Below are 17,260 nucleotides of genomic sequence, written 5' to 3'. Positions count from 1 at the left end.
CTTTACGTACATAATCAACCCATTCCCAAATATTCACCTTGACCCAAGTTTTAATAACCAACAATGTAGACAAAACTACAAACTAATAAGAAAAAACACAATTTCATTTGGGAAATGATCTCGTATCGAATGCTTTCTTACTTTGATGCCATTGGGCATACCCTTTCTAATTACAAAGCAAATAGTTCATTGTGATCCCATCGGGTGTTTTGTCTGCACAGCAAATAACTCATCGTGCTTCTGTATACTTCAAGGGGCAACATCCCAAGAGGGAGCTTCTCAAGCACTTGTGCTTTAAAAAGGGCAACCCACTTAAAATAACAATCCAATAGAGTAGCACTAAGCACAATATCAGTCCTAAGCAACCCCATACAACATTCTTGGCATCTCCCGCATAACAACACCATCTTCAATTTTTTCTCAATGTCTATGCAAAATTAATTTTCAATGTCTATTCTTCCCCTGCTTACTCACCCGGGCTTTACTGGGCATGTCTACTAGTACAGACCAAGTGAATAGAACAAGACCAAGACACCAAAAACACGACATAGATATCCACCAAACATCTTCAAGAACACCACCTCACATTTACACATCCAATGTCCACCAAAACATTTTGGAGTGCAATATCGTTTTCGAATAACCCCATGTAGCAATCTTGCCCCACCTCCCATGCTCCCACAAGCTTTAAAGCTACAGCAATTGAAGGTGGTTGGATTGGGAAATATAACCTTTCCACTACATCCATTCAAAGCAGCTCAGTGTGCGATCACTTAAGACATATCATGCAATTGGTGTCATCAGAGAGAGGCAAAGGTCAAAATGGAAGTCACCTGCTTAATGGATTTACCTCTTTGCAGTCCCTTACTCAAAAGTCCCAAAAATTCTCAATTTTGAACATCTCTTGCAAACCCGACTTTTGGAGCTCCAGTAACTCCTTGTGAAGATCATTACGATCATCCGTGAAAAAGGGAGATCTTGAAGTCTTCACAATTAGTTTAAGCTGCTCCTTCAGGCCTTCATCCAGCACAAAAGCCTCCAAGCCCTCTACGACAAGGACAGTTTGCAGATTTTCACCTCTCACTTTGAGCCAAGCTTTCCATGCCTGACCAGCTGGTCCCTTCTTTTCCCCTTGATCTCCTTCAATCTCCATGAAATCAACGTCAGACTGCTTGCTGCTCCCCTGCATCTCCTGCTCTTTCGTAATCTCCTTCAGAGCAGTTTGGATGGGTTTTGAAGCAGATGCTTCTACTGAAGCTGAAATTACCATTGGATCCACCCAATAGGCCCTTGCTTTATCGCCTTTATCAAACACATTCATATATAAGCTCATGTAAGGCAACTTTAATGCTACACTCAACCTTGCATAATGAGGAGAAGCCTTGGCAGCAGTTACATTTGTAGCATCCTCTTTTTCCCTTAACTTCACCTGAACATAGATAACCGTTATATTGTCCACTGTCAACTCATCATCATCACCACCAGTAAAGGCAAAGATGAGCAGATCAACCCCCCATGCACCCGCAGCACATTGGATAGCACAGCCTCGCTCAGCACACTTCAAAAAGTCATCAAATGTCATATCAGAGAGCTTCTTGTAAATCCTTCGAAAAGAGTTGAAATGCAACCGGGCATTGGCTAACTTCTTTTCCGCGTCAGTCAATGCTCGCCCAATCAACTCCAACAACGACTTTCCAACCAGGTGCTTGCAGAAATCATCCACAGTGTAGAGGCCAGGCTGTGTTTGCTCTCCGTCATCTTTGGCATGTAGAAGTATGATCTTAGCTACCAGCTCCCCTGTAAATCCCCCATCAATCCATCCACCTGCAAGCGCGTTCACTAGTGACCCATAAAGTTCCCGACTCCTTCCTGATCTATTCAGAATTCTACTGGCCTCTGCTGCAGCCATCGATACAAGTGGCTCAGAGCTCCACACTGTCCACACCAGTTCACGAGTTGGTGAAACAGAAAGAACTGACAGAAGATGATTCGCCACCAGTTCTGACGCGAGTTTAGAACGGGGATCGACATCAAGCCCAACGGTAGCTCCTAACAAACTCAATGCTGCCTCTTCTGGGAGGTCCTTCCTTTTAATGATGTATTCATACCATTTAGCAGGCCCTCCCAACAGCTTATCTTTAGCAAGGCTGTACGTTTCATTGAAGGCAACTTGCTTCCCTCCTTGTGTGTACTCCTCCCCTTCAGGTAAATCAGGCAAATAAGACTTGAAAGTAGCCCACCACAATGGCCTGCCATATCTCACAGCCCAATGGGGATTAGCAATGTTGTTGAGAGTTTTGGTGGAAAAGAGCTGCAGTGAATCCTTTTCTGAGATGTCTGCTGAGAAGGTCCCCCAGATTGGAGGTGCTAGCATGACATCACAAGCAGCTGCTCGGTCTGAAGGGTCAGCCCAATCCGGGGCAGAAAAATTTGATATCTCGGAGGATGTGTCCATAAACAGCACTAGAACTCCGCTTCCACTGGCTGCACGGGTGGCTCTCCTAATTGGAAGGAAGCAGTTCAAGTGATTATCATTCCTCACCAGATGCCTAGCTTCATCAAACACAAATAAAATCTCCAACTTTCGATCATGCTCTATCATAATATCCTTAGGCCGTAAATTTTCAAATATCACCCTAGTCTCCTTTTCCCAGACAGTCCACGTAAGCTGCTTGCTACCCTGAATTTGTGTCAAACCACCTTTGGCGAAGTTTTCCTCTAGAAGTTTGTTGGTCTCCTCTTGCACGTCCTTCCAATACATGGAGCCTTCCATTGTCTCTATCAGAAATTGTTCATGACTCCAACCACTATTCTTGACTCTGTTTGCCAGCATACGAATGCATGCGATGAAGTAAGCCAAAGTAAAATTCATGCACGCTAGTTGCCCTTGTAGGCTCTCATCGCTGCCAAGATGCTTCATAGCTTGCTCACAGAACCACTTTGCAATCCAAGAGCTCTTGGGATAGCCACTCCCGCCCGCAAACGAACAATAAACCACCCATACATCCTTCTTCCACAATTCGCATACCAGCCTGCTCTTCCCCCAGCCACTAGACTGGAAAAGGCCAGCACTCGGAGCATAGCCACCCTTTTGCATTATGCATGTCAAAGCTCGATACATAGTGGAGACATTGTCCGAGTTCTGGTATTCCAGCTTAAACGCCCTTTCTGAAAGAGCATGAAAAAGAGAAAAAAATCAGAGAGCAGGGGTCAGAAATCTTTGCCTACCTCCAGTCAGTCGGCTTACCTCTGGCATCTGAAGCAGCTGGTTGCATCCGCTGCTTTTTGGGTGGGCCTGAAAATAGAGAATGAAGCAGTTGAGTTCCAATCTCCAAAGCCCTACTCACAGACACACACAGAACCTAGGCACCATACATACCTCCTGGTTCGTCAAATAAGCGAGCGTGCACGACGTTGGGCAACCGACCTACACTATTTAATGCTGCAATTGGACACCAATCCCCGAATGCAATTGGACACCATGCCCCGAATGGTTCCACATACACATACTCCACAGAAAGCGCATCCATCAGCCAAACCTTTAAGCCCTTCTCAAGATTGTCTGGCACAGGCACGCGTTTCACTTCCCTCCTGTCAAGCGTGTCTGGATCTGTGGCCATCTCGCTTGCAGGGTGTAGCGCGATTTCTCTCACCATCGCTGTGGCTTGTGCCGGTAGGGTTGGCTCTATTCTCTCTCCGAGCATATCGTCACGCATGTGAGAAAATGGATAGAAGGAAAAGCTCCCCTCTCTCTCTCTCTCTCTCTCTCTCTCTTTGCTTCATGACCTCCAATCACGCCACCTTCCTCCATCTCGTCCATAACGCCCTCCCTTCTCTCTCTCTCTCTCTCTCTCTCTCTCTCTCTCTCGCACACACACAATCATACATCACACCTGTCTCACCAATTAAGTTTTTGTACATACAAATATGTTTTTGTTTGTATTATTGTGAAGAGCATAAAGCCGTGATTCCAAAACTATGCTCGATTCTAAAATCGGATATGTTATGTGCTTGCTCTTGAAGGTTTAAGGTTATGTGTGATTGTAAGGTTATTTATAAATCTCCATCAAGTTCTCTTCAAGAACGATGTTCCCATCGCTCTCCTAACCATAGTACATGGTGAAGATCTTCTTCCACTGGCTAGTGGGTCCTCCTCATCCAAAAGTGGAAGAAGTGAAAGAAGTCGTTTCCATCAACGAAGAAGAAGGTCTCCTTCACCTTCACCAAGCTCTTCACCCTCAAAATATGATGAAGGAAGCTCTCCACAGGAAAAGTCAAGTGCTTTTACTCGCACACTACGAAGGCGCAAAAGGACCTACTATACCTGGAAGAGAGCTCGCAAGCTTCAAAAGTTCAAAGAGGGTGGAAAGAGTGAGACTTTTCTCACATTTGATGGCACATATGGCAATACAGATAAAGTACTAAACCTTATTTCATGCGGCATTTGGTGGGAGGCACTTCACCGAGCAATCAAAGCTACGCCATGTAGCTATGTACATGAAAAGGTCCACTCGCCAATGGTGGGCAAGTCTTCGAGCTCAAGGATTGTAGCCTAAGACTTGGTGAGCATGTAGGGTTGCTATCATGAAGCAATTCCTAACCGATCAAGCCAAGGATGATGTGCTAATGGCATGGCGTGCTCTCAGGCTCGAAAAGGGAGAGACTATGCAACACTATATAGACAAGTTTTGGCATTTGCATCTCAACGCCACTGTCTTTGAGAAGATAAACTTTAATGAGCAGAAGCAATAGTACCTGTTTGGGTTTCATGAAGATGTGCATGGATATATTCATGAACAAAAGCCAAATAATGTCTTGGTGTAGAAAAAACAGATAAAGCCTATCAAGCTGAAAGGAGTCAAACCAGAAGCGATGCCACAGGAGGAATGGCAAGACTTGGATGAGCTCACCAAGTCTACCATCATGCTAACACTCTCTAAATCTGTTTACTTCAATGTCAAAGACAAGACCACTAGTTATGATTTATGGTAGAAATTATGTGACCTATATGAGAAGTAGAGTGCAGCTTCTCAGCAAGTTTATTTGCTAAAACAATTGGTTGACTTGAAGATGAAGGAAGGGACTTCCATGTCCAATCATCTTAATGAGTTCAATACTATTTTCAGTCAGCTGTCAGCACACGGCATTACATTTAATGATTTTGTGAAAGCTATGTTCTTGTTGGTCACATGACCAAAAAGCTGGGACACTTTTCGTATAGCTCTTAGTAATTCTGCCCCTGCTGCTCTGCTGATGGTCTTACTAGTGCAAATGTTGAAGGCGGTTCGCTAACAGAGGAAGTAAACAGAAAGAACATGGAACCAGCCAAGGGTTCCAGTGCCCTCATGGTGGTGAGGGAGAGATCCCATGCAAAGGGGAAGTCGATAGAGAGAAATCAGTCTCGTAGCAAATCATGTGGTCGAAGAGCAAGAAGGACATTGAGTGCTATTACTGCAAAAATAAGGGCCACATGAAGAAAGACTATTACAAGTGGAAACGTTGTCGTGACGTGGGCGGTGTCGCTGGGAAAGTGCGAGGCTTCTAGCTATGAGAGTTGGTGCCAAATTTAACAAGGAAACTTGCACACAAAATTTTCCCAAGGAGCATAGGACATCTCCATTTCTTTAATGACATATTCATGAGTCAATTCACCTCAATACATCCTTGAACTCATCCTGATGATTGCACAAAATTGTGTACCAAGTGCTTGTCCATTTTCAAGCATAGATTCACTGGCTCCTTTTTCCATATCCCTCGAACCAATCACATGTAGGCATAACATAACCTTCAATTTTTTCCAACATACATGTGACCATTTACATTCTATACATCCAGTGCCTTCAAATCCATCATTCCAAGATGTCCTTTATCACCTGAGAGCCTGCTTTTAAATTCTAACATTTCACAAACAAAAGATAGTATACTGCATAGCTATAACATGCTCATGAATTCCAAAATTGGATCGAGTAGAAGTGAATCCAACTTCCCACAGCTTGAAAGTATTTTTGATACCCTTTTCTCACAATTCTCCAAGTTCCAAATCCTTTAATTTTTTTCTCCAAAGCATTTTACTCGTTTCCAAATCCCTTAAGGATATATGAGATATACGATTTTTCTAAATCGTATGAAGAGATAGTATATAAAAATAAATAAAAAACAAACCACTTATCTGAAGGTTTACAAGTGTAATTTTTCTTGACTTTATTTCACTAATCTCAAGAGCCGCTTCGCTGCAGACTGTTCGATGAAGGAAGCGTGGAAACCAAAAAGCATCTCCTATTATAGTACTCAAAACCCTCTTCAAATCTAACACCTACAAGCCATGAACAGTAGGTATATCCTTGTAATGAAATTCTCTGGTAGATAGCGCTCTGGTTCTCCCGTTTTCTGCAGATATCTGAACTTTGATTTTTTGCCGCCCCCTACACTCTGGTTTTCTCCTCTTTTTTCCCGCAAGGAATGCGGCCCTCACCACCTTTTGCAGCCCAAGATTCGGGATTCCCTTTTCCAAAAGGCTGCGCTTGCTTCTATTTTGCACAATATCCAAAAATTTCCAGATCTTTTGTATATATATATATAGGCACCCCATTACTTAAAGGCATTGGCCGTTAAGTGGGAAGTTGTTCGGGTGGTAAAGCCCATTGTGCCAACCCTAAGTAAGTGGGTGGGCGGACACCATTCTTTGTAGTCTTACTAATAAGGACTCTCTAAAACCCTAGTCACTCATTGTGACAAGGAGTCCACATCTTGTGTCTTCTCCTTCTTCTCCATCTCTGTGCTACTCTACACACACACACACACTGTTGGAATTAGGGTTGCAGGAATGCACACACAACTTCAAGAAGATGAGGAAGCTTGAGCACTACACAGTAGTGTATTATGAGTGCCAAAAATGAAAGATTACAAGCCCTAGAAGATAATGGGCGTATATACAATGCACGGGGGAAAAAACCTCCTAGTGAGGGAAAAAGTGCCCCGGCGGTCCTAAGTGTGTTCACACACATCACTACTATAATATGGTAACAAATCCCCCCTGGAGTGATGCGGTGAACAAGAGCTAGCACTCATGTATAGGGAAGTGTCTAGCTATGTGGACGAATCCACAAAAGGGAGTAAGCCCAAAGCTTTGCGAAAAGCTTCGAACTTCTCACGAGGCAGAGCCTTTGTGAAAAGGTCTGCAAGGTTATCCTGTGTTGGCACATAAGCCAAACTGATCTCTCCTGCAGAGAGTCTCTCCCTGACATAATGGTAGTGCACCTCAATGTGCTTCGTACGAGCATGGAACACTGGGTTCCGCGCAACTGCCAATGCGCTCTGACTGTCAGTGAAGATGGTGGTGGCAGATGGCTGCCCAACACCCAAATCAGCCATAAGGCGTCTGAGCCACACACACTCAACCGTAGCTGTGAAAGCTGCCCTGTACTCAGCTTCACAACTAGAAGTGGCCACAGTAGGCTGCTTCTTGCTCAACCATGATATGCATGAGCTTCCAAGCATGAAGCAAAAACCACTCGTGGACACGCGTGTGTCATAACAACCAGCCCAGTCAGAATCTAAAAAAGCATGTAAATCTGGCGGCAATGATCCCCCCTTGGGATAAAACAACCCAAGATGCCGAGTACCACTCAAATAGCGAAAGATACGCTTCACTGCCTGCCAATGCTTAATGCCTGGGCTATGCATAAATCTGCTCACCTGTGAGACTGCAAACTGAATGTCTGGCCTCGTAATGCATACATAAATGAGGCAACCAACAGCTGTTTGATAGAGTGTGACATCAAAGTGATCTCCAGCATCATGAAGACTCAACTTCAAACCTGTCTCCATTGGAGTAGCAATAGGTTTGCAGTCTTCAAGGCCAAATCTCCGCAACAATGTCTCAATATACTTTGTCTGACACAAAGCAATACCTCCATCACACTGCTTAAATTGTATTCCCAAATAATGATGCAAATGCCCCAAATCTGACATCTCAAAAGAGGCATTCAAATCAGCCTTAAAATCAGCAATATGACTCTCATTTGGTCCTGTGAGCAGCATGTCATCGACATAGAGAGCAATGATTAGATGTACACCATCCACACGTTTAACATACAAAGTGCTTTCTGTTGGACTATTCTGAAACCCATGTGCAGTCAAATGTGCATGTATCTTTTCATACCAAGCTCGTGGAGCTTGCTTTAAACCATATAAAGCCTTTTTCAACCTGCACACTTTGTTTTCCTGCCCTCTTTGAACAAAACCACGAGGCTGCGATACATACACTTCCTCATGCAAATCTCCATTCAAGAACGCAGTCTTTATGTCCAACTGATGTACATTCCAACCATTATGAGCTGCCAATGCACAAATGCTACGAATGGTAGTCATACGACAAGTGGGAGCAAAGGTCTCATCAAAATCAATGCCCTTCTCTTGAGCATAACCTTTTGCAACAAGCCTAGCCTTATGGCGATCCACTGTGCCATCAGGCTTACGCTTCAATTTGTATACCCACTTAGTGCCAATGGCCTTCTTGCCAGGGGGCAAGTCACATAAAGACCATGTACCATTCTTCATAATAGCATCGTATTCTGCTTGCATAGCAGCCATCCAATTTTCTGAACTTTGTGCCTCATCAAATGAAACAGGCTCACTTTCATCGCACATACTAGAAACAGCCAATGCATAACAATCTGACGCATAAGAGGCACCATGAGAGCCAGAACGAGTGCGACTAGACAAAGGGGCATCCAACTTGCTGTCACGCAAAGTCTGCACCAGCCATCTAGGCATATTCCTAGAGCCCTCAATCTCTTGTCTCTCATCCTCAAGTGCATCATGCACATCTGCATCAGATATAGGCTGATCTGTGCCATCATTTAAAACCTGCATAGGCTGAAAAACTGCCTCATGAGGTATTGCACTTGACTGTGCACCACTGAAAAGAGGCAACAATGTATCATAGACATCACGTGAGCTGATATCTGTCTCCTTAGTACATGAAACCAAGGGCTGAACTGCATCTTCCACAAATACAACATCACGGCTAACCAAAATGCGCTTTGTCTGTGGATGATACAAACGATAGCCTTTGCTCTCAGCACTATATCCAACAAAAATACATTTGACAGCTTTGTCATCCAATTTTCTGCGATGTTGCACAGGCACTAATGCATATGCCAGGCAACCAAAAACACGTAAATGGCCAACAGATGGCTTGCGGCTATGCCAAGCCTCATATGGAGTGACAACCTGTAATGCTTTGGTGGGACACCTGTTTAGTACATAAGCCAAAAACCATGTGGTAGACTTTGACTCTTAACCATACATCTTGCCATTTCCATGAGAGACCTGTTTTTTCTCTCAGCCACACCATTTTGCTGTGGTGTATACGGCACTGTACATTGGTGTTTTATCCCACGCTCAGCCAGAAATGCATTAAATTCTGAAGACATATACTCCCCCCCTCGATCTGAACGGAGGGTGCCCATCTTACTTTCTGACACATTTTCAGCCATAACCAAAAACTGTTTGAAGCACAAAAACACTTCGGACTTTGCCTTCAAAGGATATACCCATGCATGCCTGGTAAAATCATCAATGAAAGTCACGAAGTAAAGGTAGTTTCCAAATGATGGAGTTTGCATGGGACCACAAACATCACTGTGAACAAGCTGCAATCTGCGTTCAGCTCTCACTGATCCATCTTTGGGAAAGGAAGCACGCTGCATTTTACCCAATATGCAGCCCTCACAAACATGCTTGACAGGTGCTTCAAGCTTAGGCAAAGAAGACACCATTTCAGATTTCTGCAGGCGCAGCAAACTTGCAAAATTCAGATGACCAAAACGTGCATGCCACAGTTTTGCATCTGAAATAGCCTGCGTATCCATAATAGCACATGCTGAATCCTCTACACATTTGCCATCCATATTGAGCTTATACAGCCCTCGACATAGTGAACCAGATGCTACAATGATGTCACCACAAGAGAGATCATGAACAGTACATCTGTCATCCACAAATTTTACAACCAAACCTGTTTTGGCAAATGCGGAGACTGACAGCAGATTCTTTTTGATCCCTGGCACATACAATGCATCAAAAAGTGTAAAGGTGTTGCCATTTGCAACATTCAGCACAATCTGTCCAACTCCTTCAACGGGATAAGAGGAGTTATTGGCACAAGTGACAGTATTCCCTGTGGGAGCAGACTCAAGGAAAGTGAATAAACTGCGCTGCGAGGTGATATGCTTAGTGGCACCACTGTCAAAGTACCATACATCTGAATCTACTGCAGACATACATGTGTCATGCAAAGATGGGTCATAACTGCACTGCGCATTGAATGCCCATTCTGTATCTAGCACAACATTAGCAGATTCATTGTTAGAAGGAGAGGCATCTGCAACAGCCATACCAGCCTCTTTCTTCTTAGCCTCTTTCGCAGCCAGCTTAGGACACGCTTTGATGACATGATCATTTCCCTTACAGTACTTGCAAAATGTCTTCTGTTTGTCACCCTTCTTCTCATCTTTGTCTTCCTTCTTTGGTTGCGCAGCATTTGCAGATTTCTGCTTACTAGAAGAAAAGCCAGCTTTACCTTTCCCGCTTCTCTGACTAGCAACGAAAGCTTGATCTGCGACACGCATAATATTCCTGTTTTGCCTTGACTGGTCTTCTTGCAGCAAAACAGAAACTAACTCCTCAAATGATAAGGCATTGGGATTGCCTTTCATCATCAAGCGAAGAGTGGAAGCAAAACCCTGATAAGAATCTGGTAGACCATTCAAAACAGTCTGCACAAGTGAACTGTCTGACAGGATTTCATCTGCAGAAATGAGCTGCTCTTTGAAATCCTTGATCTTTGTCAAAAAGCTATCCATAGAATCACCTTCGTTCATATGCTCACTCTCCAACTGTTTTCGGAGATAAGCAACACGAGCCTCATTTCTTGCCTGATACAATGTGGCAAGTACATCCCAAGCATCCTTAGAAGTCCTGCAGGAGCGAATATGTGGGATAATGGTACGTTTGACAGACAGCGCAATCAAGGCATGAGCCTGCGCATCTCTACCATCCCAACGAATCTGCTCTGCTGAAAGTGGTGGTTCTCGAATAGCTGCTACAGCACTTGTGCCTGCACCATCATCAACAGTACCTGTTTCTGATGTGTTTGCAGCATTCCCAGCCACAATAGGACGTGCATCAATACCCTGCACAATGTTCCATAACCCCTTTGCTACCAATACATGTCGCATCATATATGCCCACAATGGATAGTTGGTGCCATCCAACTTATCCTCAGCAGCCAACATGCGGAATACATCATTGTTGTCAGCCATGGCCAATGACTGTACTACTAGATGTAAATGCTGTCTGTAAGAGGTAAACCTGTATAAAATCGACCTGTGCTATGTAGCACAGCCCAAAACAGACGAATGGGCACCTGTCCTGCAAATTTTAATCTTGACAGAAAATCTGCACAGTAGGACGATTTTGCCTGCGCAGTACTTGGAATGCAAAAACGGAGGGCGAAATGACTTCAGATCAAAATTCTGAAACGAACTAACCCTACGGGCTTTCCCACGGCATATACTAACCTGCAGACGCTCGTGAAACCTCGTCGCAATCGGAGGAGATGAAGCGGCAGGTGCCGGTGATGCTGCCCGGGAGGAGGAAGCCTGCTCTGATACCAATTGTTGGAATTAGGGTTGCAGGAATGCACACACAACTTCAAGAAGATGAGGAAGCTTGAGCACTACACAGTAGTGTATTATGAGTGCCAAAAATGAAAGATTACAAGCCCTAGAAGATAATGGGCGTATATACAATGCACGGGGGAAAAAACCTCCTAGTGAGGGAAAAAGTGCCCCGGCGGTCCTAAGTGTGTTCACACACATCACTACTATAATATGGTAACACACACTCCGTGTGCACTCTTCAAAACTGGGCATCAATACTGAAGAAATGGGACGTGCACTTGATGCCAATGGAGCCTTTAAAGGGCAAGGTCCGTGCCACGCCATTGATTGGGAAGCTTAGGCTACATGTTCAAGAGTAAGTTGATCAAGAGGAGTTTTATGTATCTCCTTTATTGCATGAGGATGTTATCTTAGGGGTGCCATGGTTTCATCGCATCGCCATACAACTCACTTATCCTAATAGGGTTATCACTTCTCATCATAGAGGTAAATCCATTAGTATTAACACTGAGAGGAAGGGAACCACCATAACTGAGAGGAAGGGAACTACCATAACTGTTGTATCTAATGATGTTATACAAAAGTCAATAAAAACTTCTCTTTTTGTGTATATGGTTTTTTTCAAAGACTCTCCTTCTTCTCATGATACACTCTATCAAATGTCTAATACTAATACAAGCTTTAATGATGAAATGAATTATATGTCTTTCCTTCAAGCATATAGTGATTATTTTTCAGATTCTATCCCTAGTGAGTTACCCCCTTCATGTGAGGAGAGGATGACCATAGGATTGAATTAGTACCAGGTAGCACATCCCCTAATAAGCCCCCATATCGTGTCTCTCATGCACAACAAGAAGAGATACTCTCTCAAGTGAATGAGCTTCGTGAGAAGGGGATGGTACGACCTACTTCATCTCCCTTTTGCTCACACCTGTGTTGTTAGTGCAAAAGAAGGATGGGTCCTATTGCATGTGTGTGGACTATCGTGCACTAAACGAGAACACAATCAAGAATCTATTTCCAGTCCCTCGTATAGAGGACATTTTTGACAAGCTACAAGGTTCATCTTACTTTAAAGGATAGACCTTAAAAGTGGCTATCATCAAATAAGGATAGTACCCCATGACATCCATAAGACTCTTTTTCGTATGTAGTGTGGCTTGTATGAGTACGTGGTGGTGCCCTTTGGCCTTACCAATGCTCTAGCAACCTTTAATAGGTTAATGGAAAGATTATTTAGGAAGCATAGGGCATACACTAGAGTGTTCTTTGATGACATTATAATCTACTCTAGGACAATAGAACACAAAGAGCACTTAAAGGCAATTTTTAAAGAATTGCATGCTAATAGACTTTATGTAAATGGGAAGAAAAGTGAGTTCTTCCTTAATAAGATCAAGTACCTTGGTCACATTATCTCTAAGGAGGGTATCCAAATGGATCTCGAGAAGCTTAAGGTAATAGATGAGTGGCCACAACCAAAGAACCTTCATGAGTTAAGAAGTTTTATTTGCATGTGCTCCTATTATAGATGCTTTATTTCAAAGTTCTCTATAATAGCAAGTCCACTCCATGATTTGACAAAGAAAAAGGTCAAATTTCAATGGACCATGAAAGAAAACAATGCTTTTAAAGAGCTCAAGGAAAGGCTTATGATGAAACCACTATTGATATTGCCTTATTTCAATAAGCCTTTTGAAATTCATTGTGATGCTTATGGTGATAGCATCGGGGCTTTCTTTCTCAAGAAGTACATCCTATTGCTTATGAAAGTAGATGGTTGAACTCTCACAAGAACAAGTACTAGGAATCTATGAGAAAGAACTACTTGCAGTTATCCATGCTCTAGATTCTTGGAAGCATTACTTGTTGGGTACACCCTTCATAATACATACATATCACCAAAGCATTAAATATTTTTTTACACAAACCAAGCTTTCTAATGACAAGCAAATGATATGGGCTAATTTTCTCTCTCAATTTCATTTTCACATAGCCCATATCCTGGGAAAGCAAAATGCGGTTGTGGATGCACTCTCATGAAGGCCTAAAGTAAATGCCATCTCCATAGCATATAATCATGATCTTGCAAGCATGATTGACAAGTATGCACCAGATGAAGGCTATATCTCTATTATGGCAAATTTAGAGAGTAACAACGCCCACAAACCTTTCTCAATAAAAGAAGGATTCCTCTTGCATGGTTCACGGCTATTATGTGAAACCAAAGAACTTCATGATTGAGAAGGTAATGTATAAATCTCATGCTCCACCATATGCAGGGCATCATGGCATTCAAGCCACTACTCAAGCAACAAAGACTTACTTCTATTGGCCCTCTATGCAAAAGGACATGCATGATTATGTAGAACAATGCATGGTATGTCAAAAGTTCAAGTATGTGATGAGGAAAATCCCTTGGATTGTTGCATCCATTGCCAATTCTAGAAGCTCCATGAGAGAGTATTTCAATGGACTTCATCTTTGGATTGCTGAAGTGCATACATGGGAATACGAGTATATGTACAGTGGTAGACTAATTTAGTAAACAGGCTCATTTCATACCTTTTAAGAAGACCACATGGCCACCATATTCACATTCTAATTTTTCAAGTACCATCATGCGATGCCAAGTTCAATAGTCTCTGATAGAGACTCAAGAATAATGTCTCTTTTGGAGGGGGCTATTTGAAAATTTGGGCACTAAACTCAATTTCTCGTCGACCTATCACCCTCAAACGGATGGGCAAACAGAGATTGTGAATTCCATCATCCTTGATCTTCTCAAAAGCTATGTTGGGGAGAAAGATCAAAGTAAACAATGGGAGAAATACTTACCTTTGGTAGAGTTTGCATATAATAACACAATGCATACCTCTATAGGGAATTCTCCATTTGAGATTGTGGAAGGTCGTCCAAAGCCTCCACCTACCTCTCTTAAGGATGCATTCAAATATATTCGTAGTAGCTGATGAGTATGTCCATGACAACAAGATAGCTTTTCAAAAGATAAAAGAAGCTATTGAGGTGTCACAACAAAAGCAAAAACGGGTTGCTGATAAGCATTAAAGGCCTTTAGAGCTAAAAGAGGATGAATGGGTTTTGCTCAAGTTTCCCAAGGCTTGTTTACATTAAAAAACGGACAAGGATTGGCAACGAAGGCCCACACATCATCAAAAGATTTATCCTAAGCTTTCTAAGAGATATTGTGGTCCATTTCAGATTCCTAAAAGGATCAATGAAATGTCTTTTAAACTCAAGTTACCAAAGCATTGGCATATACATAATGCCTTTCATGTGAGTCTACTTAAGCCATTTAAAGGTACATCCCCAATGGACCCTATAGAAGAGGATCCTCCTGAGATTGATGACCAAGAGGAGATCCTACAATCTGAGGCCATCCTTAAGCATGAGGATAACATTCTTCGAAGTGGTAAGGTAATATGTAGCTATTTAATTAAGTTTAAGAATTATCTTCTTGAAGATGCTAAATAGATGCATGAACCCCAAAACTGAAGGATTCTCTTGCCCTGTTTGCAAGATTATAAGTTCCTTCATGATTTAAATGATAACCAAGACATCAATGTATAAAAATGTTTAAAGATTTAATGCAATGTTCTTTTTTTTTTCTTTACTAATATGCATTAAAATGTTTTATGTGTATACACCAATGTTTCCAAGGAATAGTTTAATGATGACTGTCTCCTAAACACCTACTAGACTTGCCATCTAGTTCAGGAATGTAATCTTGCTCAAATGTGGATCCGGAGCATAGATGGGATTCCTTTCACTTGATACAAGCATCGTCGAGGATGACTACGATTTCAAGGGAGGGGCATCAAAATTTAATTTTGATGAGTTTTGTGCTTTATCAAGGCTTTTCTCTCTCTAAAAGTGGCCATTTGGGAAAGAAGAAGCACAAGAAAGCACATATTGTTGGATAGTAAGGCATATATGGAAGTGAATTCAAGGCATATATGGAAGTGAATTCAAGGCTATGGAAGTACCAAAAGGTTAATTCCACTTCACAAGTGCATGGAAAGTTTCCCTAGGATATCATTAGTATTTTATGGAGTACAAAAAACAGGCCTTCAAAGGACTTAAAATTTGCTAAAATACGGCTTATGAGAGGTGACAAAAGTGGAAGTGAGGGCCAAGAATAATAAAAATTGGAATGATGGCTTTGTTTGGCCAATTTGGGACACTTTTAACCCAATTAGAGGGCAAGATCTAGGCGTGCTCCTCCTCCCATGACTTGCCCATTCTCCACCTCTCTCTAGCCACATGGATGCTAAAATTGGCATCACTTTTCACCTCATCAAGTCATGAACTTCAAGGAGGTTTATCTCTCTCATTAATAAGCTAATTAGAGTGATCAAAAGCACAAGTGAGAGCTCTCACAAAGCTCTTCGAGGTCAAGCACTCATATGCAAGCTATATGCTTAAGATTATGTACCACCCGTTGGTAGCTAAGTATGATACTTAAGCTATGGAGAACTTTCATCTCAAGCTCCTTCCCTAATCCTCTTCAAAGCTCTCCTTTTCTCCACAAGTACTCTTGGCTTGAATAGCCATTGAGGCTTTGAGAAGAGGACAATGTAGTGCAAGGGAGAAGCAAGCCAACAAGCTCATGGGTTATGGAGATCCTAGCCTCCATGGTCCTAATGATGTATTAATTCAAGCTACTCTCTTTTTGTAAAGACTTCAAAAGGAAAGATTAATACAAAGCCTCTCAATGGGGGATTGGCAGCCTCAAGAAATCCAACCCTCAATCTTGTGTTGATTGTGTCGAGATCTTGCTTTAATGTGCTTGTTACGCATATGCGAATTGTATATGTGTGTGAGTTGCTAAATGAATGCATTAGCCACTATGTTGTTCTTATAACATGCTATCACGACTAAGGGCATTAATTATAAGGAAATCATAAGTGTCATTAAGGCTAGTTGCTAAAAGAGCTAATACTTGTTATTTGCCTTAAAAGAGCTTAATGCAACTTGATTCCAATATGAGTGCTTGAGCTTGAAGAGCTTTGTGAGTCTTATCCCAAATTGTCAAAACAAAGCCCTTGTTCCCATTTTCATGATCCTTTGACCTCATTCTCACTTTTCCAACCTCCCATAATCCGTATTTTGGCAATTTTAAGTCCCTCGAAGGCCCGTTTGTACTCTGTAAAATACTGATGAGATCCTAGGAAAATTTTCCATGCACTTGTTAAGTGGCATTCACCTTTTGGCACTTCCCTAGCATTGAATTCACTTTCATACATGCCTTATTGTCCTACAACATGTGATTTCTTGTGCTTCCTCTCTCCAAAATGGCCAATTTAAGAGAGAGAAAACCCTTGATAAAGCACAAAACACATCAAACTTAAATTTTGATGACATTACCCCTCCCTTAAAATCATAATCAACTCGATTAAGCTTGTATCAAGTGAAAGGAAGCCCATCTATGCTCCAGATCCACATTTGAGTAAAAATACATTCCTAAACTAGATGGCAAGTCTAGTAGTAGGTATTTAGGAGACAAAGTCATCCTCGCTAAAGTATTCCTTGGAAACATTGGTGTACAC

The 17,260-nt window shown here is 42.3% G+C and overlaps 1 protein-coding gene across 3 annotated transcripts; it reads right to left on the bottom strand.

Moving 5' to 3' along the window:
- Positions 1 to 534: 534 nt before the first annotated feature.
- Positions 535 to 3,708, bottom strand: LOC147607596 (uncharacterized). 3 transcript variants are annotated; one of them, XM_086790878.1, is made up of 3 exons: positions 3,380 to 3,708; positions 3,248 to 3,295; positions 535 to 3,168 (listed from the first exon to the last, which is right to left on the bottom strand). In XM_086790878.1, the coding sequence occupies exons 1-3, from the start codon at positions 3,702 to 3,704 to the stop codon at positions 869 to 871; spliced, it is 2,673 nt and encodes an 890-aa protein (XP_086647004.1). In that variant the 5' UTR covers positions 3,705 to 3,708; the 3' UTR covers positions 535 to 868. The 3 variants fall into 3 exon arrangements, with proteins under 3 accessions (XP_086647004.1, XP_086647005.1, XP_086647006.1); XM_086790879.1 differs by having other exon boundaries at positions 3,540 to 3,562; XM_086790880.1 differs by lacking the exon at positions 3,248 to 3,295 and having other exon boundaries at positions 3,540 to 3,668.
- Positions 3,709 to 17,260: the final 13,552 nt, after the last annotated feature.

The sequence above is a fragment of the Cibotium barometz genome, chromosome 55 (assembly GCF_041138505.1).
Source record: "Cibotium barometz isolate CiBa-2024 chromosome 55, ASM4113850v1, whole genome shotgun sequence".
In the NCBI taxonomy this organism is placed as follows: domain Eukaryota; kingdom Viridiplantae; phylum Streptophyta; class Polypodiopsida; order Cyatheales; family Cibotiaceae; genus Cibotium; species Cibotium barometz.
This window is presented reverse-complemented; position numbering and strand designations above follow the sequence as displayed.